The sequence below is a fragment of the Musa acuminata genome, chromosome BXJ2-7, assembly GCF_036884655.1.
Source record: "Musa acuminata AAA Group cultivar baxijiao chromosome BXJ2-7, Cavendish_Baxijiao_AAA, whole genome shotgun sequence".
Classification (NCBI taxonomy): Eukaryota; Viridiplantae; Streptophyta; class Magnoliopsida; order Zingiberales; family Musaceae; genus Musa; species Musa acuminata.
Genome location: NC_088344.1, coordinates 5,160,937 through 5,184,224, shown reverse-complemented (window position 1 = coordinate 5,184,224; position 23,288 = coordinate 5,160,937). Strand labels below are relative to the sequence as shown.

General features: G+C 37.9%; 2 protein-coding genes across 3 annotated transcripts in view; one reads left to right on the top strand and one right to left on the bottom strand.

Annotated features, from left to right (window-relative positions):
* Positions 1 to 2,774: 2,774 nt before the first annotated feature.
* Positions 2,775 to 7,588, bottom strand: LOC135618034 (SNF2 domain-containing protein CLASSY 4-like). Its single transcript, XM_065118936.1, is given in 3 exon segments — positions 2,775 to 4,670; positions 4,770 to 4,921; positions 5,959 to 7,588. Coding segments are annotated over 3 exon segments (3,678 nt in total).
* Positions 7,589 to 9,249: 1,661 nt separating this feature from the next.
* The window catches only part of LOC135582305 (NAD-dependent malic enzyme 62 kDa isoform, mitochondrial-like), a 34,640-nt gene continuing 20,601 nt past the window's right edge, over positions 9,250 to 23,288 (top strand). The window contains exons 1-6 of one of the 2 annotated variants that reach the window (XM_065116434.1): positions 9,250 to 9,607; positions 9,722 to 9,818; positions 13,068 to 13,186; positions 13,500 to 13,667; positions 16,844 to 16,972; positions 18,638 to 18,698. In XM_065116434.1, coding sequence (XP_064972506.1) covers positions 9,422 to 9,607; positions 9,722 to 9,818; positions 13,068 to 13,186; positions 13,500 to 13,667; positions 16,844 to 16,972; positions 18,638 to 18,698 — 760 coding nt within the window. In that variant the 5' untranslated portion in view covers positions 9,250 to 9,421. The remainder of the gene's footprint in view (positions 9,608 to 9,721; positions 9,819 to 13,067; positions 13,187 to 13,499; positions 13,668 to 16,843; positions 16,973 to 18,637; positions 18,699 to 23,288) is intronic. The other variant, XM_065116435.1, reaches the window with a different exon arrangement.

Sequence of the window (23,288 nt, the reverse complement as noted above, 5' to 3'; positions counted from 1 at the left end):
TTTGTTATTTCTTTCAGTAGGGAAGAAATATCGAACCACGTAAATTTTGATGTTTATTATTTTCAAGGTTTGTGGTAATTTAGTGTGGCTTTAGTGGATTGTCATCTAATAAGAGTATCGTTAATAATTTCTGCATGCTTTTGCTATGAAGAAGTTTGAAGGTATAAAGTAATTTCACTCTCTAATGGATATGTAAAACGATATTCTTGACCAGCAAGTTTAGCAAAAAAAAAAAAGATAAGTACATAAACTTAAAAAGAATAACAACAAGAAAGAATGTGATGCTACAAACCAAAAAAAAGGACTCATACATCAGGTGTTATAATATGGAGAAAGAAAAGAAACATGTGAAAAGAAAACTTGAAATTTGTCACGATGAAAGCACATGGTTAATATACCTAAAATGCATAAGTCAAAAAAATTCAACCCATGTGAAGAAATCTACTACGGCGAAGGCATAAGGTCAACATGCTTGATATGCATGAGTTAAAAAAACCCAATCTGTATGAAAAAATTTATCATGATTGAGGCACAAGGCCATCATGCCCAAGATATATAAATCGAAAAAAATTAACCTACATGAGAAGAAATCTAACATAGGAAGGCATAAGGCCAACGTACTCATGACGTACTAGTCGGGAAAACCCAATCCGTATAAGAAAGAATCCGCCACGACGGAGGCATAAGGCCAACATGCTTGAGACGCACAAATCAGAAAAACCTGACTCGCGTGAAAAGAAATCTATCACGGTAAAGACATAAGGCTAACTGCGGTAGAAACGTATGAGTTGAAAAAACCTAACCTATGATAGCAAAAATCCGTTATAATGAAAGCACAAGACGAAATGCACCCAATACATAAGTTGAGAAAACCCGACCTACAAGAGGAAATCTCGAATGCTCCCATAACGAATGAACTAAATGACACACTTCGAACCCCTCTCATAAGAACCCTGAAGCACGCCTTTAGGCCTAGGAGGAGGGGGACAAATGATAAGAAATACAATATCAATTAACATGTGATCGCCACATGGGATCCAAGTTACCCTCCACTCATATGCTTATATGGACAGATTCAAAACAAACAAACATAAACTTCCTTCTCATCTATTATGATTGGAAAGACACACATAAACTTCGTTCTCATCCATTATGACAAGGAAGACAATCACAAGCTTCCTTGAGAAGATAATCACAAGCTTCCTTCTCACCCATTATGACGAGGAAGATATAAAAAGATATCTTAAACTTAATACAAAGAACTTCTTTTGAACTATTGGAACTCACATTTAGGGAGTTTGGACCATGGACTGAGACATCAATAATATTTGTTCTATCAAGCATATTAAGTCAATATGGCATATTAAGTAAAAAAAGTAAGTCTTTCAATAATGTTCAATGTCACAAACAAACAAATATATATATATATATATATATATATATATATATATATATATATATATATATATATATATATATATATATATATATATATATCAAGTGTTTTTATATGGAAGAAAGAATGTTATTGGCTCTCTTATGATGAATAGTGATGAAGTTATTTTTACAACAGCCAATATCTAGATTTTACTTATCTTCTTCATATTGTAAAAAAAAAGATTGTTTTAATTCGTTTAATTTAAAAAAATGATTATAGTGGATACATAAGAGCCTTTGTATTTGTTTACTTGGAAAAATATCCAATACAGTATGCTAACTCTTGCATTTTAAGAAGCTGACACATGATCTGTGCTAATTTATGTATGAAGTTGGAAGATCTAACTCTCATCTATCTCAGTATTCAATAATAATAACTCTCATGTATAACTTAAAAGCTTTCACTAAGGAAGTAATACAACCAATAACTTCAAAGATCTAACTCTCAGTATTCAGCAAAACCTTGCAGCATTAAATAAGGAAGTAATCCAACCAATAATTTCCTAGGCAAATTGGTACGATAAGAAATTTTGATCATTCACAATGAACCTTCAAATAAAAAATGTGGCTTTCTAATGGATAAATTCAGAGCTTAGTATTTGTCGACTACGAGAAGTATACAATATAGACTAGGGATACTCTGACTTCATATACGCGAAGTCCTTACAAAGCTGATAAATCATCTGTGCTAATTCATGTATGAACTCTGAAAAGCTTTCACTTGCTGAAAGGTTAATGGCAGACCCAACTCTCATTAATCTCAGTATTCAACAATAATAAATCAATCAATATGGTGCATATGCATATTGTCTGTGTCATCCCATCTACAACAGGAAAAAACTTGCTACTTCATAATCTAAGGTAAGTTTCTTTTAATAAGCTAAATCCAGAAGCCACTGTAATTATGGAACCAAATAAGCCTCATGTCAATTGAAAATGAAAATTATGGAACCAAATAAAAATAAATATTATGCACATGAATTGTTACCTGGAAGTCTCATAGATAAATGCATTGTTTCTCAAATTACCAAAACAACTTTGACAGACAACAGGAAAACAGTGTGTAAATGAGACTCAAATAATGTAAGTTGTATGCAATATCAGAGAACCAATGTAAATAAGCAGATCAAACTTCCGGATGCTTGCATAGTATCAGTTGATATTGCACAATCAAAAAAATGCTATACTTTTACCATTATAACAAGTTGTACATTTTTATTGCTCTTCTGAACAACTTACTGGTTGACATCCAAATATAGCATGCTATAAGATGGCAAACCATGAATCAGGTTCCAGTCACAGATAACCACAATCCACTCTTTTAGACAAGGAAATGGCTATGCGCATATACAGTACTCCTTTGGTGGGTAGTAGATGTCAACAAACATAATTTTCAGTCTTTCAACTATCTGTTCCAAAATCTTATCTTCAGAGATAATTTTGGGAAAGTGTCCCTCCTCTGACTGTGAGATACTGTTTCTGATATTATTGAAATCAATTTCCGGGGAGAAGAGCAATTTAGACAAGAGATCTTTTTTGGATTGCTTATCGTACTTTTCTCTTTCACCTGTTCCAAATGTGATCAAATTGTATGCGTATACAAATTTCTTTTGTCCAATTCTATAAGCTCTGCTGATTGCTTGCCTACCTACTGCTGGGTTCCAAACAACATCCAGCAGTATAACCCTTGATGCCCCTGTCAAGCTTATCCCTTCACAGCAAGCCTTGGTTGAGGCAAGTAGCACTTTTGCTTTGCCTTTTGTATCATTAAAAATATCTATTGAAGGTTGACGATTTTTTGTGAGAATCTTTCCATCCATCTGTAACACCTCCTTTCCGTCATTCCAACCAAATTCGTTAATTAGTTGTTCTTTGATCATAACCAATGGCTGTATATACTGACTGAAGATCAACACCTTCTCATTGAGTGGGTCACACAACCGAACAACTTCTATGACGAATCGTGTTTTTGCACCCTCAACTGGGCTCAATTTCAGTTTTTCTAGCAAATTAGTATCGACCAGAGATTCTTCTTCCTCAGACATGTTCAGATGAGTCACAAGTGAAGGATGAATGGAAGCTAAGCATACCTTATATTCCCTCTCGAAGTTGCCATGTGACCCAATGCACTTTATTTTCTCAATAATGCATTTCTGCTGAGGCAGGGGATCCAAAACAATTAAACACTCCCTCAAACCTGGAAGATTTTTAAGGATGCTACCATTATGAACATGCACAAAAGGTTTTAATATTGATCGGACTTCCTCAACATTGTCATTGGTAACATCACTAGTTAGAGTAGCCCATATTCCTTTTCCCCCACTTTCTCCTGCTAGGATAGCTTGTTCCTTGTCTAAGAAAATCTCTTGCCTCCTACAGGATTTCAATGTTTTATTCGAGATCTTTTCAGCAAACTTAGGTCTTACCAGACACAAAATATTGTAAAGCTCAACAAAATTATTCTGAAAAGGAGTTCCAGAAAGGATGATACGCTTCTCAGTTTTGACTTTTCCTAATACCTTCCATATAAGACTCCGTTCATTTCTAGGAATATGGCCCTCATCAAGAACAAGCAAACCTGGCTTCTCAAGAAGGATCTTACTTAAACCAGTTGAAGCCTTGGATGTTAGTTGCTTGAACAAATTATAGCTTATTCCAAGGATACTATTGCCTCTGCCCCATGAACAGAGTTTCACAAGACGTATCAGATTGCTTCTTTGAGGTTCTTTCTCTGCCAGGGAAAGTGCCTCTTTATCTTCCTTCCCATTGTATTCCAAAGAATTCAAATTATGGATAGGTATACTGACATCCCATTTTCTGGCTTCTTCTTCCCATGTAAGGAGCATTCCACTGGGAGCAATAATCACAGGCCTACATTCTGGGAAAACCTTCATGTAAGTTTGAATAAAAACAATGGATAAACGGGTCTTTCCTGTTCCAGGGGCATGAGAAATCACACAACCACCAAGCACATCAGATCCAGAACCCGACTTTAACTCATCAAGGTGAATCCCCCCAGCTAGATTTCTCCACATAAATTCAAATGCTTCCTGCTGATGCTCATACATAGTTGTATAGACACCTGGAATGAGATCCCACACAGTTCCACATAAATGACTATGAGAAGCTTGTCCATTTAACTTCGTCAATGTCTCACAAAGGTCGTTAAAATGCAGTTGGCCACTCTCACTGCTGCAACATTTCCACTCAGACTTCTCCCAAGTGTTTGTTTCCTTAAACATGAAAGTAAAAATACAAAATTAAAGGTCATTAAGTTTCAGCAGCATAAGGTACTCCTGCACTATGCTACAAAATAAAAACTGACCACTCACCAAAGATGGAAAAATGTATCTGATCTCCAGCTGAACAAAAGAGCAGAACTTGCATTTGATTCCTGTTTGTTCATCGAGGATAAAACAATGTTTCCCTTCACAGCATGAAGTTAATGGATCATATTCTGGCTCCTGTGTGTCGAATTCTTCTCCTTGACACTGCAAAATATCAGGGGATCTCTTCTTTTAAACTTAACAAGAAAGAAATCACCAAATATGGTGGAAATTACTGGATGAAATTTCACATGAAAGTGATCTATTCTCAATGGGCAAATTGGTCTCTATGCAACAGATATCTCAGTTTAGGGCATAAATATTAAAGGTATTTATCACATCTACTGCATGAACGTGAGGGATGATTGACAAAATAATGGAGTTATAAAAAGGAAAATTCATATGTCTTCATTAGTATTCTAGTGATTTCTCTGATTACTTTATGTAATATATAGAAGTTTTCAGAAGTTAACAAATAAGAGAATGCGAGAACACCAAAAACTTTGACTCATTTTTCGAGTTGAAGTAGGCCAAAACATGAAACTCAAATATATTAGTCAGATAAACATATAGAGTAAAATCCTACAGTTTATAATCTAGAACCTAAATCTAAATAGTAGTTTACATTCTTCTATTCTCATTACATAGAATTGAATGATAGCACCTTTACATATGCTACTCTCCTTCCTTAGTAGAAGCAGTTCAAGTTTCGTTAAAACATTATTTTATAAAAGAAAAAGAAGAAATTATCATGCATAATTCAGTTTTATGAAGTGAAATTATCCAAATAAATTGTTCTCTAAATTATCAAGACAATCTATTTAGTAATTATCCTATGAGAACCAACATGTGAAGAAGGAATTTCCACATAGACCTCAATTGGCAAAAAATAAAGTTCCTTTTCTATTTAAATATGTTAGCATATTCATGAGCATGTACAAAACAAACTTGATTGATGTGCAGGGAATAATATTTTATGATTGGATTTTTTGGATAGTCTAGATTTGACATGAAAATTTGTGCAAAATGATAAGAAGGTATCTTTTGACTTACCTAAAACGCTACCCATTCATGGCAACAAGTTAGCAACTTTTAGCTATCCATGAAACAACTACATGTGATGATATAAACCACCCTACAATTTGGTGAACATTTGTCAATATCTAACTTCATCATGAGCGTCATGCTTAAAGACATACCTTATCAGCATTGTAAGTGCCAATGTTCTCTAAGCCCATAGCGAATTCAAAATCAGCCCACAGTTCATCCATTGCTTTTTCAGAGTCAGATTTCTCAACTCCTTTTGGTACTTCAAAAGAGAAAAAGTCAGGTTCCTCACAGTATGGCTCATTCTTGGGAGGAAAGGAATCAACCGGAAGCTTTTCTGTGTGGCTGAAAAATGCATCAAGACAGATTTTGATACCAGAATGTTTTAATGGCCTATCCCGCTCTCTCTTTTGGAATTTTCCAACACGGAATCCCTCCAGTTTGATCCCTTCTCTCTCACCACCATCGGTTCCATTTTCACCACCCTTCTTATCCTCTTTATTTAAGCCAAAAAGCTCATCAGATTCATCCACATCTAGACAAAATGTCTCAGTAGCGATCCCAGGCTTGTTTTCCTTCTCATCAAGCTTTGAATCAAAATGTGACTGGGTGCGAACTGAAATGCCAAAGCCACCACGGCTCGCAGGGCCACCAGTGCTAGTTTCAGTGTTGCTAACTGACAGAGGGATGTTGGTAACTGAGAACCTTCTCTTCTTCAGCAAAGACGCAGAACACCTACCATTCTCCTTGCACCCATTGGTTCTGCCTTCAAATGTACTCCTCATGCTTTCGGCAGCGAGTTCATTGGTATGATCATATGGCACATCTTCCTGCGATGCTTCCCCGTCTGCGTCATCATCATCTGACTCATCCTCTTCAAAATATTGAACATATGAAACTCTCTGCTGCTTTCCCACAGATGATCGAGTCCTCTTTGCGACACAAGAATCAGTCGTCAATTCTTCTTTAGCTTTCGCACCATCTTCATCTGATTCCTTAACGTCTCTCTGTCCAGAAAGCTCGTCATTTTTGACCGAAGATCCCCAATCCTTTTCGACATCATCGAGCGCCATATCTTCTTCCGTTTCATTGCCATCTTCACAATCGAGTTGGATAACCTTTTGACTGGAAGAATCATCAGCTTCAACTTCTACATCAGCTTTGGAAGGTTCTCTATCTTCATAAGTGTCGTCTTCCTTTTCTTCCTCACTTCCAACTGGAATGCTATGTCCATTGGATTCAGCTTCCAACTCCTCTCTGGAACCGTCGATTTCATGAATTTTCCCTATCTCAGCTTGTCCAGCATGCAATCTGGATTCTGAGTTGCCCCAGGAGCCCGCTTTCCCCTCGTTAGAAAATGATCCCGACCTCAGGGAACCCTGGACAGAGCTCTCACTCTCATTTTCATCGCTTTCCACATCAAAGAAGACGGCGTTCTGCGACGAGGAGGACACAAGAGACTCCGAAAAATGCACGGAGTCTCTAACCCAACGAACCGTCTCCTCGCGATTCTGACGGCCTTCTACTCGCCGTCCTCTTATCCCTCCTCCTGTCCGCCGTCCTCCTCCTCCCTCTCCCACCACCACCACCTCCTCCTCATCATCAAGGAGAATGACATCCGGCTTGTCGCACTGGGTCTTGACCCTGGTTCTGGAAGCTAGGGCATCTCCTCCACGACCGCCGCAGCCGGCGGTTGAACGGAGGGAGGAATTGGCATCGGAGTTCTTATCCCCGTTCAGGGCTCGGGTAGTCCGCGTCCTCCGCGCGACGGACGCCATCTTACCAAAACATTTTCCGGCGATTGCAGCGACAAGGAGCTCCAGAAAGACGAAGGGCCTCCACTTTTGTCACAGAACTGGCGTGAAAGCGAAGTCCAAAAGCCCGGGAAGATAGAAAAGGCAAGGAGGTTTCGTGGTGAGGGTACCGCCGGGGCTCTCTCACGTTCTGTAGTGGCTCGAGCCTGCGAAACAAACAACCTGAGTGACCAAAATGCCCCTACGAGGATTCGAAGCGTCGTACCAGTGCTTTGGCAATCGTGAAATTTTGATTGGTTGGATAATAAATGAATCATTCGTGAAGACGCCGCAGTCAATTTTTTTAAAAATAGCCGTAGAACATCTCAAATTTTATAAACTTTTTTCATAAATAATTATTTTATCCTCCATCACCTTAATTTTTGGTCCCCTCCACACATTCACCACGCCTGTATCTGCCGTCTTCATTCTTCATACATTACCCATGTCAATCCAACCACACTTGCGAGAAACAAGAATTAGAAAGGAGGTGATAAAACATATTTTGGATCGAAGACACGTCACAGTCGATGCTACACGCCAAGTCAGAATCCGTACCGATGTGTTGTTTGGTACGTCCACCACGCCAACCCAAGAATCAGCAAGGGGAGCACCCTCATACGCCAAGTCAGAATTCGTATCAAGACGTTGTTTAGCATGTCTCGTCCCGAGAACCTAGGGCGACGTCGTTTGACGTCGCTTTGTGCGTCCCGAGACGACGGCCAGTCTGAAGTGCCATCTCAACTCTTGAAGATTAGGGGTCATGTCGAACCCATGTACAACCGACCCTCGTACAATAGTATAAAAGCCCATGGTCGACATCCGGCCAGGGGGAGGAGGCATAAACAATTTCAACCCACAACTGACTCGCTCGTCGAAGTGGCCAAAGTCGGGAATCACCGACGAAGGTCTTTTTTCAAGCAAACAGCCACCCTCGAGCCACGAGCGTTTCGACCCGAGAATCGCCATCTAGTGAACGAGGACGAGCTGCCAACCAACTCGGGAGCGGAGAGATGCTGCTCAACGTAGGTGGTGCCCGGACCGAAAAACACTTATCAACACTCCGTCACGAGGTCCCGACCCTCCTCGGCGTCCAGTTCAACCAAAAGAGAACTCTCAACATCGACTCATGGATCGAACCATGTTGACTCATCAGCCATGATACATTTATTCATAAAGAGGCTACGCTATGAATAATAAAGAATGGTAAAACGAGGATGATGAGCGAAAGATGAGTAGAGGTGGCCTCAATTTTGATTAGAGCGGTCAAGAATAATTACAGTATTCTTGGTTCTCGACAACTAGAATTGGTGGTCTCAATTTTGATTTGTTTAAAAGTTATTACTCTAATTTTATTTAAGAATACTGAGTTTAGCCCAAACTTGATTTTGACAAGAAAAGTTTTTTTTACAAGTATTTTATTTTTTCATAAAATAAAAATCTCTTTCTACAAAATAATGTAAAAACTAAACAAGGGTGGTATGCAAAAAAAGACCAACAAGTATTTTATCTTGTGTTGAAATGTCAACGCTCTAATGTCTCAACATCTTCACCGTATCATCTCAGACATAGTGTTTCCTCTCGGGTATGGTTACAACAGCATTCTATCGGGTGAACTGTGCCAATTAGAACCGTTATAATCATCGTAGTGGCCGTTTTCTGGTCCCTTTTCTCGGCCGTCGATGAGCCGCGCGTCTCCCCCTTTCTCGCGTCATAGACAAAAGGAAAGAAGTAGTTTATCGTCGTCGCCACCAGCTCTTACTCGTAGCCCAAGCCCAACCCCCCTCTTTTCTCCGCTCGCGAGAAGCATCGCCGGATATGGCGATCTCGTCCTCTCTGCCGCGTCTCGTCCGGCGAACCCCTTCCTCGTTGCCGCTCCGATGGCGGCTGAGGATGTTTCTCGCCGGGGAGCGATCTAGGCCTTTCACCACCTGCGAGGGCTCTCGCCCTTCCATTGTCCACAAGCGGAGTCTCGACATCCTCCACGACCCCTGGTTCAACAAAGTATTTAATCACCCATGAGATCCTTCTCTCTGACTCTTCCACTGCGTGTTTGGGGTTTTTGGGAGTATCGAGTTGTTTGATTAACTGGTTATTGGTTCATTGCGCACGGATCAGGGCACAGCCTTCTCCATGACCGAGCGGGACCGTCTGGATCTTCGCGGGCTTCTTCCTCCGAATGTTATGACTCCGCAGCAACAGATTGACCGATTCAGTACGTTTCTGGAACCGTGTTCCTTACAAGAAATATCCCGAATTTTCTGTGATTTAATTGAAAGATCAATTCTTCAAGATCGTAAGGATTAATTTGTCAGTATCATTTTTTGAAATTTGTATTGGTTTTGCTAATTATGATGATGCCTGTTGACTTGAATTAACAGTGGACTGGTGGTGGATTGAGCTACAGAACAGGATAACTGCAAATGACGAGATGCTGATGCGTTTTCCTGGACAAGCACTTTCAGCTTATGTTCTTTAGGTTATCGATGGGAAGACTGAAGTGTTAACTTAGGATTGGACATGACAAATCGTTGAGGGTAGATGTAAAATCCATCAAACAAAAGAAAGAGAAATTCTATTAAAGATGGCCATCCTTACGTTGAGTTGATATGCCTTTTATAGGCTGAAAGAGAAATCTATTAAAGATGACCATCCTTATGTTGAGTTGATATGCCTTTTATAGGCTATACGTATCTTGCTTTGAGAGTAGAAGGTTATCCTAAAATATTTGTAACTTCAAAACTTTCCTAATAGAGTTTGTTAAAACAAGTAAATAAAATCTATATTCTATTCAATCAAAAAGTTAAGAAATTACATAAGTAAATATCAAAGTTAAATCTCTTGATTCGGTGAGATAAGACGTGCCTCATCTGACCCCTTCATTTGCATAGACTTCCATCCTCAAGTTCATGGGTCAAACTTTTATTCTTTTGCTTCATAAGAACAATATTTTTAGTAAATTGTTTCAATCATTCCTAGTAGCAATTATTCATAAATGTTATAGTTTAAACTTATTTTACTTAATATCCAAATTCACCATATGTGATAGAATTGGAAGACATTAAAATCTGTGGTTCCAACAAAATTGACAAGTTGAAACATGTCACCTTCTGAATGATGATGCTTGTAGGCCATAGGTCAACTTGTATATGAAAATAGTCATCATTTACAATGAATGCTTCACCAAGTTCAGAAAATTTGTATGCTTCCTGCAGTTCCAAAATTTCTATCTTGATTTGTTTTTAAGTACTCTTATCACAAACAATGGTTGCTGGCTTTCTTGTCTGTGTAGCTTCAGTAGCAGCTACAAACACACTCTTGCTGTCTTTGTATTTTATGATCTAATAGTCTATCATGTAGGATTTCTATCACATAAATATTTGTCATAGTTGAGACAGACAATTTGATCCTTTAATTACTGTTTCACTTGGAACTATGTTTTTGCATGTTCTTTCCTTTCCATTATCTGTTCTCTAGCATAACCTCCCATATAATCATAAAATCTATTCCATCTGCAATAACCTGCACCAGATAATTTCCTTCCCTAGTCAGTTTGGAAGGTAATTAGTGAGCTTAAGCACATTTAGAGGAAAAAAAAAAGACAGTGAGAGAGGAGAGGAGTCTGCTGAACTGGGCTCAAATAAGCCCAAAAGGAGACGCAATAGTCCGTTTAGGTCATATTTGACAGTTGGAACAATGTAACAGTCAAATTTGGACCACTACCAACATGTACAGGTTGGTACAGGCTGTACAAGTTGAAATTGATCAGTTTCACTTAGTATCAAGGCTGTACCAGGTGGTAGCGTTGTAGCAGGCTTGAACTGCCTGGTCTGCACTTGGTCCGTGAGCCAGGCAGTGGTCGGAGATAAATACCAGCCAAAATTGCAATCTATGTGTAAATCAACCATTTATTCTTTCTATCCTTGGGGGCATTATATTTTAAATTTATTTTGGTAAATAATCTTTCTTGTTTGTAATCTATATGATTGATAGACTTTTCTTGTAGATCCTTTAATCATCATGAAACTTTCTTACAGAATCTGAATTTTCAATCAAATCTTGTAATACCAAATTGTGTTTTCTTCTAAATTTTTTTCTCATTGGCTTCCATTGAGTAATCTTTGAAACTAAAATGGAACGATGGGAGATAATGCCGTGTGTCAATTTATGATTTTTAAAAAAGTTCTTATTAAGTACTGAAATTATTTCAAAGAAAAAAATAACAATGCTGAAATGAACGCATGTTGAACTAAACCCAAATCCAACTATATCATCAATTCAAAGGAGAAGAAATAGAGGATATCTTGAATGAACAATATGTTTTTACAATTTGATATTCAAACCTTTTTTCTGATGATACAATTCTATCATCCACGCATAAAATGTGCATCGGTGCAAGACTTCTTTTCGCAAGAGACAATACTTGAACTAGAGTGAGTTTGATTTATTTTTTTATTATCTCTTCTATCCTTGTTATCTTTCATGATCATTGTCTTTCTTTTTCCTCTCTTTCCCTTCCTCTATTCTGAAAATAAAGAATCATATTTTCTCTACTCACCATGCACTTGTCCAACATCAAACATATTTTTACTTATTCAATGTGTAGGCAAAACTGTAAAGGGGCAAAAGTTCTTCAATGGTTAGTTTGGAGGGTGTTCGTGAATGATAACGATAGACACTCTGACCTTCCAACTCCCTTTAGATTGTTAAGCATACATTCTATATACTCTCCATCACGTTTGGTAATTAAACCATGAACTCATCTTTTGTCAGTCGATGCACAACTTCTGATGATCAGATAACCTGCATTGGTAGCATAAATTCCAATATAACTTCTGGCAATGGCCGACACCCAAGGTTTGATGGTCAACCTCCAGTCACCAATGCTGAGACACTGGCCCACTTAACATGGTCCAGGGATATAGTCTAAGCTAAATGTAGCATAGGAAATAAAGGAATCTTACACGCAGAAGGATGTTTTCTTTGCCAAACATTGAACTTCTCCACCTTCTTAGTGGGTCTCAAGTCCTTATAAGTTAATGACCTAAAACATCTCAACCCAAATCATGCTCTTTACAATTCATCAATTAGACTGAAAATGCTATTTTTCTTCGTTTCAACAGTTTGTTTTGTTCATATGCTAGTCATGTATTATTTAGGTTTATCACGACATGATTGCTATATATTTGTTTGACTTATGTATTAAATTGCTTTCATTGTTCTGTTACTCAGCAGTCTGTTGTTTGCATTTCTGTAACATGAATTTTGGAAAGCTTTTTTAAGCTGGCTTTATTTTAATTGAATTTTTTATGTTGTAAAATTTTTAGAAATGGAGTACTATGATTGATATGTTTCTAAGTAATCAGAATTATTCAATAATATGTTGAACATTTTTCTACCTAATATCTTGCATTGTCGTATGTTGGTTGCTTATATGTTTCTAAGTAATTTCCTGTATTAACAGTGGTTGACTTGAAAAGACTGGAATTGAATGCGAGTGATGGGCCATCGGATACCAATGCATTGGCCAAATGGCGCATTCTTAACAGGTTGCATGACCGAAATGAAACAATGTACTACAAAGTGAGTTTTGGAAGTTTGATTATAAGTACTCTATCTTGAGTTTGCTGATTGTCGTTTGTCGTTTGTGGAGGATTCCTGTGACTGAGATACATCATTTAATCCTTCTGCTAATTAATGAACCTGTTAGCCTTTTGTTATGTGATGACTGGATTTTGACCATTCATGGGCACAAGTAATGTTATCTAATGGCATCTTTCTGATCAATGTACAGTTCTTTGATGACGGGCACACTACTTTATTCAAATTTTCATTTATGATTTCAACTCTTTGCTTTGGTAAGTGTGGTTATATGGATTCGCTTAAACATGTGCAGGTGTTAATTGAAAACATCAAGGAATATGCGCCAATAGTGTACACACCCACTGTTGGTCGTGTCTGCCAGAACTATAGTGGTCTCTTTAGACGACCGCGGGGAATGTACTTCAGTGCAGCTGATCATGGGGAGATGATGTCTATGGTATATAATTGGCCAGCTGAGCAGGTAGTCTATTTCTTAGTTCTTTGAATTGAAATTGGGAACAATATATGGATTTTTCTTGGCAGTAATTATTCTCTGCTGGTATTTGAGTTACTTTTTCTTTTTGCACAACTATACGAAATACTTATCAAGCAAACTTGCTATTCCTGTTTTGGCGATACAGTTACAGTCTGCTTTTTCAAGTTAATGAGGCTTGACCTTTTTTCATATCTGGCAATCCATTATCCTAAGTAATATTGTTTCAGAGTTTGCTGTATATACAGTGAAATTAGCTCAGTAAGCTGTATGCTTTTCAATTGTATCAACAGTTTCATGTTTGTAGCGCATCCTATTTGTAGTGCATCCTTGGTACCTGTCAGTGTCACTTAAGGTCAAGCTTTTGCAGGTTCACATAATAGCTTTTACATGTTATGAAAAATATATGCTAACTCTGATTATTGTTAGATCTTGATTCATGCCCACAACTATTGTAGTGTTCGGAGGCTACCGCTCTAGTTGATTCGTGCCCATACATCTTAGAAAAAAAATATATTGACTTCCAGTTGTGGATAGATGTTATACTTATAAACATGATTCTTGTTCCATGATTAGATGAACTTAACTAAAGCACATATCCACTCAATAACCTACGAGATTCTTCTATGCAGTTTGTTTTGATGTGGCAGGCAATTTCTCAATCTGAACAATTGTCAGAGTGATGAAGTCTTAGGTTTTCTCTAAACCTAGCTTTCGATTACTAGATGCATGTCCAATTCTTCATCTCAAAAATTGATTTTTGGACATTGCATTCCCTTCCTTGCTCATGCTGGAACATTGTTGCATGTAAGGAACAAGGTTTTGTACTGACTACGCATACCGATATGGTGGTGGTGTATGAGATACACTTACCAAAGGTTGAGGGTTTGAAACGTCATTTGATATATTTACATCTAAAATATTGGTCTGGTGGTGGTGTACCAGATCCACTTCCTAAAGGTTGAGGGTTCGAAACCTCTTCCAACATATTTTTACACATAAATATTGGTTTGGTGGTGATATACTGGATCTACTTCCTAAAGGTTGAGGGTTCAAAACCTTATCTAACATATTTTACACCTAAAACACTGGTCTAGTGATGATGTACCAGATTCACTTACTGAAGGTTGAGGGTTTGAAACCTCATCCAATATATTTTTATACCTAAAATGTTAGCTTGGTGGTGGTGTACCAGGTCTATTTACCAAAGGTAGAGGGTTCAAAACCTCATCCGATATATTTAAGAGATGCAATACTTTGATAGATTATCACAAGGTATTGGGCTCGAATTGTATTGATTATTTACAAAAAAGTTCCCAAATAGCTAAAAATGAAAACCCTTTGTCAAGGTTTCTTTCTCCTAATCTTTTGATATATAAATTGAACTTAAATAAGAACAAAAAGCATATCTAAGTCATAAATTAATAGAAATTGTGGTCTCTAAGGATCGAAAATAGAAATTATTATCTTTTCATATCCATTGGGGAAACACTTCATCATATAGTCCTCCATCAAAGAAAGTTGTTTCCATTAATTCAAGTGTCCCTTCACCAACAAAGAATTCATAAAGAGTTGAGATGTTGGATTAGGTGATGAAATTCTGGGATTTGAGGAATGTAATACATCTACATAACATTAATATATACCTAGATTTACCATTAAAACAAATGATGGGATTCCACAGTTAGAAACTTTTGATCTTTTGAAAGTTTTATATCTTTATGGTATGTTTGTTGGACCCAATCTTGGAACTGCTCTCATGACAGATTATACTCAAACTGTGTGGCATTGATGCATGTATGTGGTAAAAGTTGTTGCCACATGATCATTAATAACACATCCTAGGAGCCTCTTGAGGCAAGTGTAACCATGGCATGTAGAAGAGGTTGAAGTAAACTAGGAACTACAGCTATTGTCACTGAAGTACATCAGCTGTGTCATACCATTTCAGCCGAAATTGCATTCCTTGCTTGTCGGTCGGCTAAAAACTTTTTTGTTACAGTTGTCTTACAAAATTTCCTTAGCTAACGGATTGTCATTACATCACATCAATTGAGTGCTGTGGATTTGTGACATATTGATGCTATTGACTTAGTATTAATAGAAATGATTGGTAGTCCCCAAAGAAAGTTAAACTTCTATTTGGCAAGACAACCTAAGGTGGAGTTCAGATGTTGGATAATAGGCAAGACAAACTCATGGTTTGGTTGCTTTGTCCTTTGGGACTTGGGCTTATCGTTTTTAAATCATGGCTCATTAAATGGCTGATGAGTAATGAGAAGAGCCTCAATGCATAGGATGTAGCTTGTCTAGTGCTCAAGTTAAACTTGAATAAATGTGCTATAAGGAAGTGGAGGTGAGTCCGAGCTCTTCTGCTCTTCTTGTGGCCTACGTTTTGGACCATGGTTTGAGCAATTATTAGAGAGTGCTTCATTTGAATTACTGATTGTGCTGCCATCATAGATTGAATCAGTAACTAAGTTTTCAATTTTTTTCTCTTCAAATGTGCCATTAGTGCTGCAGTTCTTTGTGACTCCTCATTTAGTGTTTATCCTTCAACTTAGCTTTGTCACATGCTGTACAAATAGCACACTTCTAGTGCAACTTGTACTTTACATTAGTGCCTTCTCTCTGCTCATCTTCTAATGGTTGAATTTCTCATTTTTATAACCCAATATAAACCAAGGATAAAATAATACTTTGAAAAGACATGCATGTTTTGTCATACATCATGTTTGTTTTAATACATTATTAAAATGTGTAATAGTTCGACACTAATTTATACAATACACATCAGAAATTGCACATATATCTATATCATTTTGGATTAAATTTGTATTTTGAACAGGTACCAGAATACTGCAAAGAGGCATAACCTCTGCTTTTTTATCTTCCTCTGATAGTTAATATAGCACAAAGCAAAATTCTTAGGAAAAATGGATTCTTGTCATCTGCTAAGTCCATAGGCTTTGGACAAAAAGATTTGTTGTTCGCTTAGTCTTTAGCACATTAACAGGAATATTTATATAAGCTCATACAATTTGATGTTTTTTTTATCATTTCATAACCTGATCATTTCCAGGCTCTTTCTAGTTTCTGAAATGTGCAGCTCACCAATAGATTAGCCCATGATTTTTTGTTGATGAGGCAACTTTTGATTTTAGGTTGATATGATTGTGGTAACTGATGGAAGTCGAATTTTGGGCCTTGGTGATCTTGGGGTTCAGGGTATTGGCATCGCAATTGGGAAGCTGGATTTATATGTTGCTGCTGCTGGAATAAATCCTCAACGGGTATTATTTATTCTTCTATTATTTTGTTGACCATAAGTTCAAGTTTAGTTTTTTATTCCTCACCTGATTTTATTTAAATGGTATATATTGTATGTGCTATCTTTAGGATTTGTTGATGATATTCTTTTACCTATTAGAACCCTATATCGGTAATCCCTTGAGTCACGCCTTCCTCCCTTCTTTGTTGATGTTTACACATCTCCCTCACTCTCTTCTCGCTCATGCTCACCCCTTACGTAGCACACAACCGCTAGTTCTCTCATCACCTGCTACGGTTGGCTTATCAGCCAATGCCATACAAGGATTGTTTTATCGCTCAAAACGGTACAAAACTGGCGGTACATACCGATCCATTCATGGACCAATATGTGGATGACCCTTGTTTAGGGCTCGCATTCTTCTGGTCGCTGCCCTCTTCCTGTGTCGAGTAGTTTGATCCAACTTGGCCTATCACTTGTAATGCTTGATATTCTTCATTTCTATTTCCAGTAATTGCACTCAAATCTTGTACAGTAAAAGGCTTCTTTCTACAATATTCACTGAAATAGTTTGAAGAAAACATTTGATACTTACTATCATGGTTCGCATTACCAATCCATACCGGTGTACTGACCAACTATCGGTATGGTACATGCCGAGTTGTATCGAGCTGTACCGAGTATACTGACACATGATACACTGGGGTGTACTGATGTACCGCCCATACGAAGCGATACACTTCGATACGTCAAATTTTGCTTACTATAGCCCACTTAGTGAAGCCATGCATTTGAGTCATTACAAATTTTACTACATTATGTATTGAGATCAAGGATTTTAATTTCGAATGATACCGTCTATGCTGGGCGGTATGTACTGGTTCGCCAGCAAATTGGTACGCGGATTGCCCGTTACCGGACGGTATTAGCCTGGCTTCGGCGAGGGAGAAGAAGTGTCAAGAGAGAATCGGGAGAACCTCAACCCTTTCCGATCCGGCGTCGCCCTCCCTCGACGATCCCGATCCAGGAGGTAACGGAGAGGCAACGGCTCGACTTCTCTGTCGTGTCCTTCGCTGAAGGCCGGAGACACCTGCGACCTTCGACGTCTTTGCCAAATGCCGCAAATGAGGAGAAGACCGCATTCTTCTCCTTGTTGCGTCGTGTCGAAGGCCGGAGATGTCTGCTACCTTCAATATCTTCGCCGAACGTCGTAGATGAGGAGAAGATCACATTCTTCTCGTCGCGTCGTGCTGAAGGCCTTCGACGTCTTCGCCGAACGTTGCAGATGAAGAGAAGACTGCGTTCTTCTCCTTGTTTGATGCTATGAGGCAAAGAAAAGGAGGCGACGTCGCCGAGGCAGTGTACGACTCCTTATATATATATATATATATATATCGTACCGAGTGGTACACCCTGGCATACCGCTCGGTATGCCTGTACCATACCGTATCGAGCAAAGCTCGATATACCGGTACGGTATGAAATTAAAAACCATGTTTGAGATATTGATTATATTTGAAGCCTACTGAAAGCTTTTGTTTGTCAAGATTTCTGCCACTTTTCTGTGGTCTTTTGATGGTTCATTATGCTAGTTTGTGTTTTCTGCTTGTAAGAAAGAATGATCATAAGAGCTTCTTCAACAACATCCTTTCTTGTTTATATTTTAATCTTGTCTTTTTTACTATAGGTTCTTCCTGTGATGATTGATGTCGGAACTAACAATGAGAATCTGCTTCAAGACCCACTTTGTAAGATTCTTTTGTCATGCCATCAGATTGACAAATTTTACCTGTAAGTTCTAGAATTGTAAATGGAGCAACCTATGAACACATTGCCTGCTGGGAGCCATAACTTTGATACCTTTATATTTTCTCTGAAGCCAAAATATTAGTGAAAAATGAGTTTCTCAACCTGGGTATTTAATTTGGTTCTTCTCTACTTTAAACTTTAAACTTATTTTATAATTGAATTCTACCTCATATCTGGCAATAACATTAGAATTTCTGGGATCTTTGATTTGAAGTCTTTAATTTGTTAGTTACATGCTTTGTCAGATTATTCATGTTGTATTAAGTATTTAATATTTCCTGCAATATTGAGATAGCATTTTAAGGTCTGTATTTTTCATATTGTAGTAGTTGTGAAACCAAATATTTCGTGTGTCTGCAACACAATCTCTTTTTTCTGTTTCTTTTTGTTCAGCAGAAAAAATGTAACCCTTGAGTTCAATTGTTGGAATGGGACCTTTTGGCAATGCATTCCTATTTCATCTGGTGGTATCTTTTTACAAAGAACAAAACAGAGTCAATTTAAGCTCCTATATTTTACTACTGCTGATTTAGTTGTTCCTAATACCTCAAAACACTTGCCCATAAAAGTCATAATAGAAGTTCTTGTGGAAGGAAACAATGAAGAAGAAATTACAAGGGTAAAGGCAATGGCTTAGATAGCTGGCTCCACAAATATTTTCTAGAAGAAACTGTATCAATGTTTGCAGACATAAAGTAAATACGATCATCATACAAATGTTACTTGTCAGGGTGCCTTTGTAAGAGCTCAGATTATGTCCAAGAAAATATGCTAATTTGAGTTGTAGAATAGCTTAGCTACCTTCTTTGTTGTTGATTCCTCCCACTTGCATGACAGTTCTGCTGAAGGCATGATCATAAATCATGCAATGTAGTAGCAGACACCCTAATTTCCCCAAACATGTGAAGTGTTCCATGAAGAATTGAAAATTTTGGTATGGACAACTATCACAAGGCATAAATAAAAACTGCAATCTAAGGCAATTACATATCAAACAAGATGCAGTTTTACATTTATGAATGTTTCCTTCATGATATAAAAAAATAGTAAATGTCGAATGATCAGTACCTCCGGTTATTGACTGTGGAATGAATGACATATGCAAGGCAGAATGAGCATGACAATGGCAAAACTAGGGTCTATGGAATCAAATGATTGCATGGTATAGATCAAATAAGAAAAAGTCTGTTTCTTCACTTTGAAGTCAAAAGCACAAGTTGTGCTCAGAGAAAAAGGGCCTAAATAGTCTTAAGTTGCATTTAAATCTTGGTCTGCTAATGCTTTCAGTAACTTATTGGTCCTGTATGTACCAGTATACTGATCTGTGTTTCTTGGTATCATTGAATTAAATAATTGTAAAAGTGAATAGGACTATACTGGTATCGAGCTATATGTTTCGATACTAGTACTTGGTCAGACTAGCATGGTCAAGATTTGAGACCAAACTCTTAATCCATACCTTAGCAGTTTTTGGTCAAAGATAGCTTTAATGAGGAACTCTCCTGCTTTGGTGAGGACTCAAAATGGTTTGAAGTGTAGCAGTAAAAGAAAGTCTCAACCGGACAGGTTTTGAGGTTTGATACAACAATATTGGATAATAACATGTTATGGTCAGGCTTGAATAAGAATCTGTCAAGATACTCAAATCAAGGTTCGCAATACCGTACCGTACCGGAGTTTCGACCTGGGCTCGGTACCGGTACGGTACGGTATACCGCTCGGTACACCCAGGTGTACCGAGCGGTATATTCAGGCGTGCCGAGCACTGTAGCAGTACTACAGTACTGCTACAGTGTCGGAACGGTACCATATGGTCCGCGTACCGGAAGTCTGGCGGACCGGTATGTACCACCCGTACCGGGCGGTACGGACCGGTACTGCAAACCATGACTCAAATAACACAATAGAAGTCGTGAATTCCTTGAAATAGCTGCTGCCTCAAAATCATTGCATTGCCTCAGAATCATCTTGCTGATTCTCTATTTTCCATACCCTTGAATCCTTCTATCCCTCTTATCTGCCACTCCCTCATTCTGCTGCAATATAACCTCCGTTAGATCCAAGCGGACTTGAGTAGTCTCTCCAACAACTTGGAGAGGGTGGCCAGTATATGAATAATGATGTCTGAATTTGCAACCAGCAGGACAGGTTATAGTTTTCCTTTACATTTATCTTTTTTATATATTTTTAAACTAATTGTTTCGGTCCAGTATATTACTGTTACTGGCCTGTAATACTGGTCCAATTGGCAGTCACTACAGAACTAATACCCAAAAATTGAAATTCTTTTCTATGACAAAAGAATTAGGATTAATTATTTTAATTTCATTAACCATATTTCAATACTTGATGAAATGTTTTTATTTGTAAACGATAGAGGATAAGATGATGGAGAATGATTTAAAATGGTACGAGCATGTGCTTTTGATTAGTTAAAAGATGTGAAATTGCTAATATTAGTGGTACGAGAGATAGAGGGAGACCTAATAAGACTTTATTGGAAATTATAACTAGATTTAAATATTCTTAATTTATCTAATAATATGATTTTTTTCTAAGCTCAACGAGGGCAAAAACCCAACGTAACGGATCCTAAATAGTTGGGACTTTACGACTTTGTTTGTTGTTTAATATTTCAGATTTTCAGTACTTGATTCAAATTCAATATATCTAAATTCATATATCGTTGTTGTTATCATCCTAAGAAGGATGAATGGAGGACTTGAATGCTGATCAACATTTGCTTGTTTGACCAAGTACTAGTATTGGAATGTATAGTTAGGTACTGGTACATATGAGGGTTTGCAATATCGTTTGATATAGTATGAACGATATTTATTGCTCTTATGAGGGATTAATATATGGACAACCTAATCTGACCAGTATAGCTATGGCAGGTATTATCCTGATATGGGCTTGGTACCACCACATTGTTTCAGGTCCTATACCATGGTGTCACGGACTTAGCTGGAATTGCCTAAGTCATGAGGCACCCTTGCAGCAATATCACGGACTTAGCTGGAATTGCCTAAGTCATGGGGCACCCTTATGCTAATATCATGGACTTAGCTAGAGTTGCCTAAGTCGTAAAGCACCCTTGTGCCAATGTCTTGGACTTAGTTGGGATTGCCTAAGTCATAAGGCTCCCTTGCATTATCCGTTTGCAAAGGGTCAATCTAGTTGCAACATCGCTCAGGTCCCATAGGACATATAAAAGAACAAATTGATTAGTTTGAAAGCAAGCGATAGACAAATCCCGACGTTTCGCAAAGAGGACAGCTTTACAAGTAATATAGCAAACACTCGGTGTGCAAGAGAAAAGAAAGCAAGGATAAAACAAGGACTTTAGAAGGCAAATGAACAGTTGCAAGTCCGCAAACAGTTACTCACCAGGTGTTGGGCGTTGATGGCAAGTTTCCGTAGACTAAACGTACGAACTTGTGAAATCTAATCAACGCCCAACACCAGGTAAGTAGTCGTTTACGGACTTGCGACTATTCGTTTGCCTTCTAAAGTCTTTGTTTTCACCTTTCTCTCTTTTCTCTCTTGCACACCGAGTGTTTACTGAATTGTTTGTAAAACTACCCCCTTCGCAAGACATCGGAACTTGTCCGTTGCTTGCTTTTGAACTAATCAATTTGCTCTTTTATGGGACTTACGTGACTTAAAGCGAGGTTGCAACTAGGTTGACCCTTCACGAACGAATAATGCAAGGGAGCCTTATGACTTAAGCAATCCCAACTAAGTTCGAGACATTGGCGTAAGGGTGCTTCACGACTTAAGTAACTCCAGTTAAGTCCATGATATTGCCACAATTGTGCCTCACGACTTAGGAAATTCTAGCTAAGTTCGTGACAATACGATGAGCTTACTTAGGGGGTGACACTAACCAACTAACCATTGGGTCACTATTAGGAACCTTGTGGGGGCTATAAAAAGCGCCCCGCACCCCATTCTTCCCCCTTACACTTACACTCTTATTCTCTCTCTTTCTTACTCTCTTTTTCTGGCTACTCTCTCTCAAAAACTCTTTCAAAATAATTAAAGAATCATTATGGGAGGTTGATTTCCACAAGAGGAGTAAAAATCAAGATCCAGTCCATTCTCTTCAAATCAAGGTAATTCCAAACCTAATTGCTAAGTTTTAACCAATAGTCAAGTTAGACGTTATGCTTATTCTTGCATGATTAGACTAAATTTCAAAGCTTGAACCTAATTTAGTCTTAATTTAATCTCTAGTTTTGGAGGATCTAAGCTAGATCTATGAGGATCAAGCTTGGATTCTCATGGATCTAGCTAATTAGGTAAGAATTTATGTTTGTTCTTATATGCTTATTCTATAGTCCTAGCCTGTACCTGTATAGGCTTGGGCAAGTATATCATATATCTTCGTTTGATATCTCATTTGTTATTTTATAATTTAAATTCATTTTATAGGCATCTAATTTGATTGTATATAACCTGAAATATGTTCTCTCTTAATTTCCAGTCTTCTTTTAGGCTATTTCTGAAATCCAGTACCTATGCGC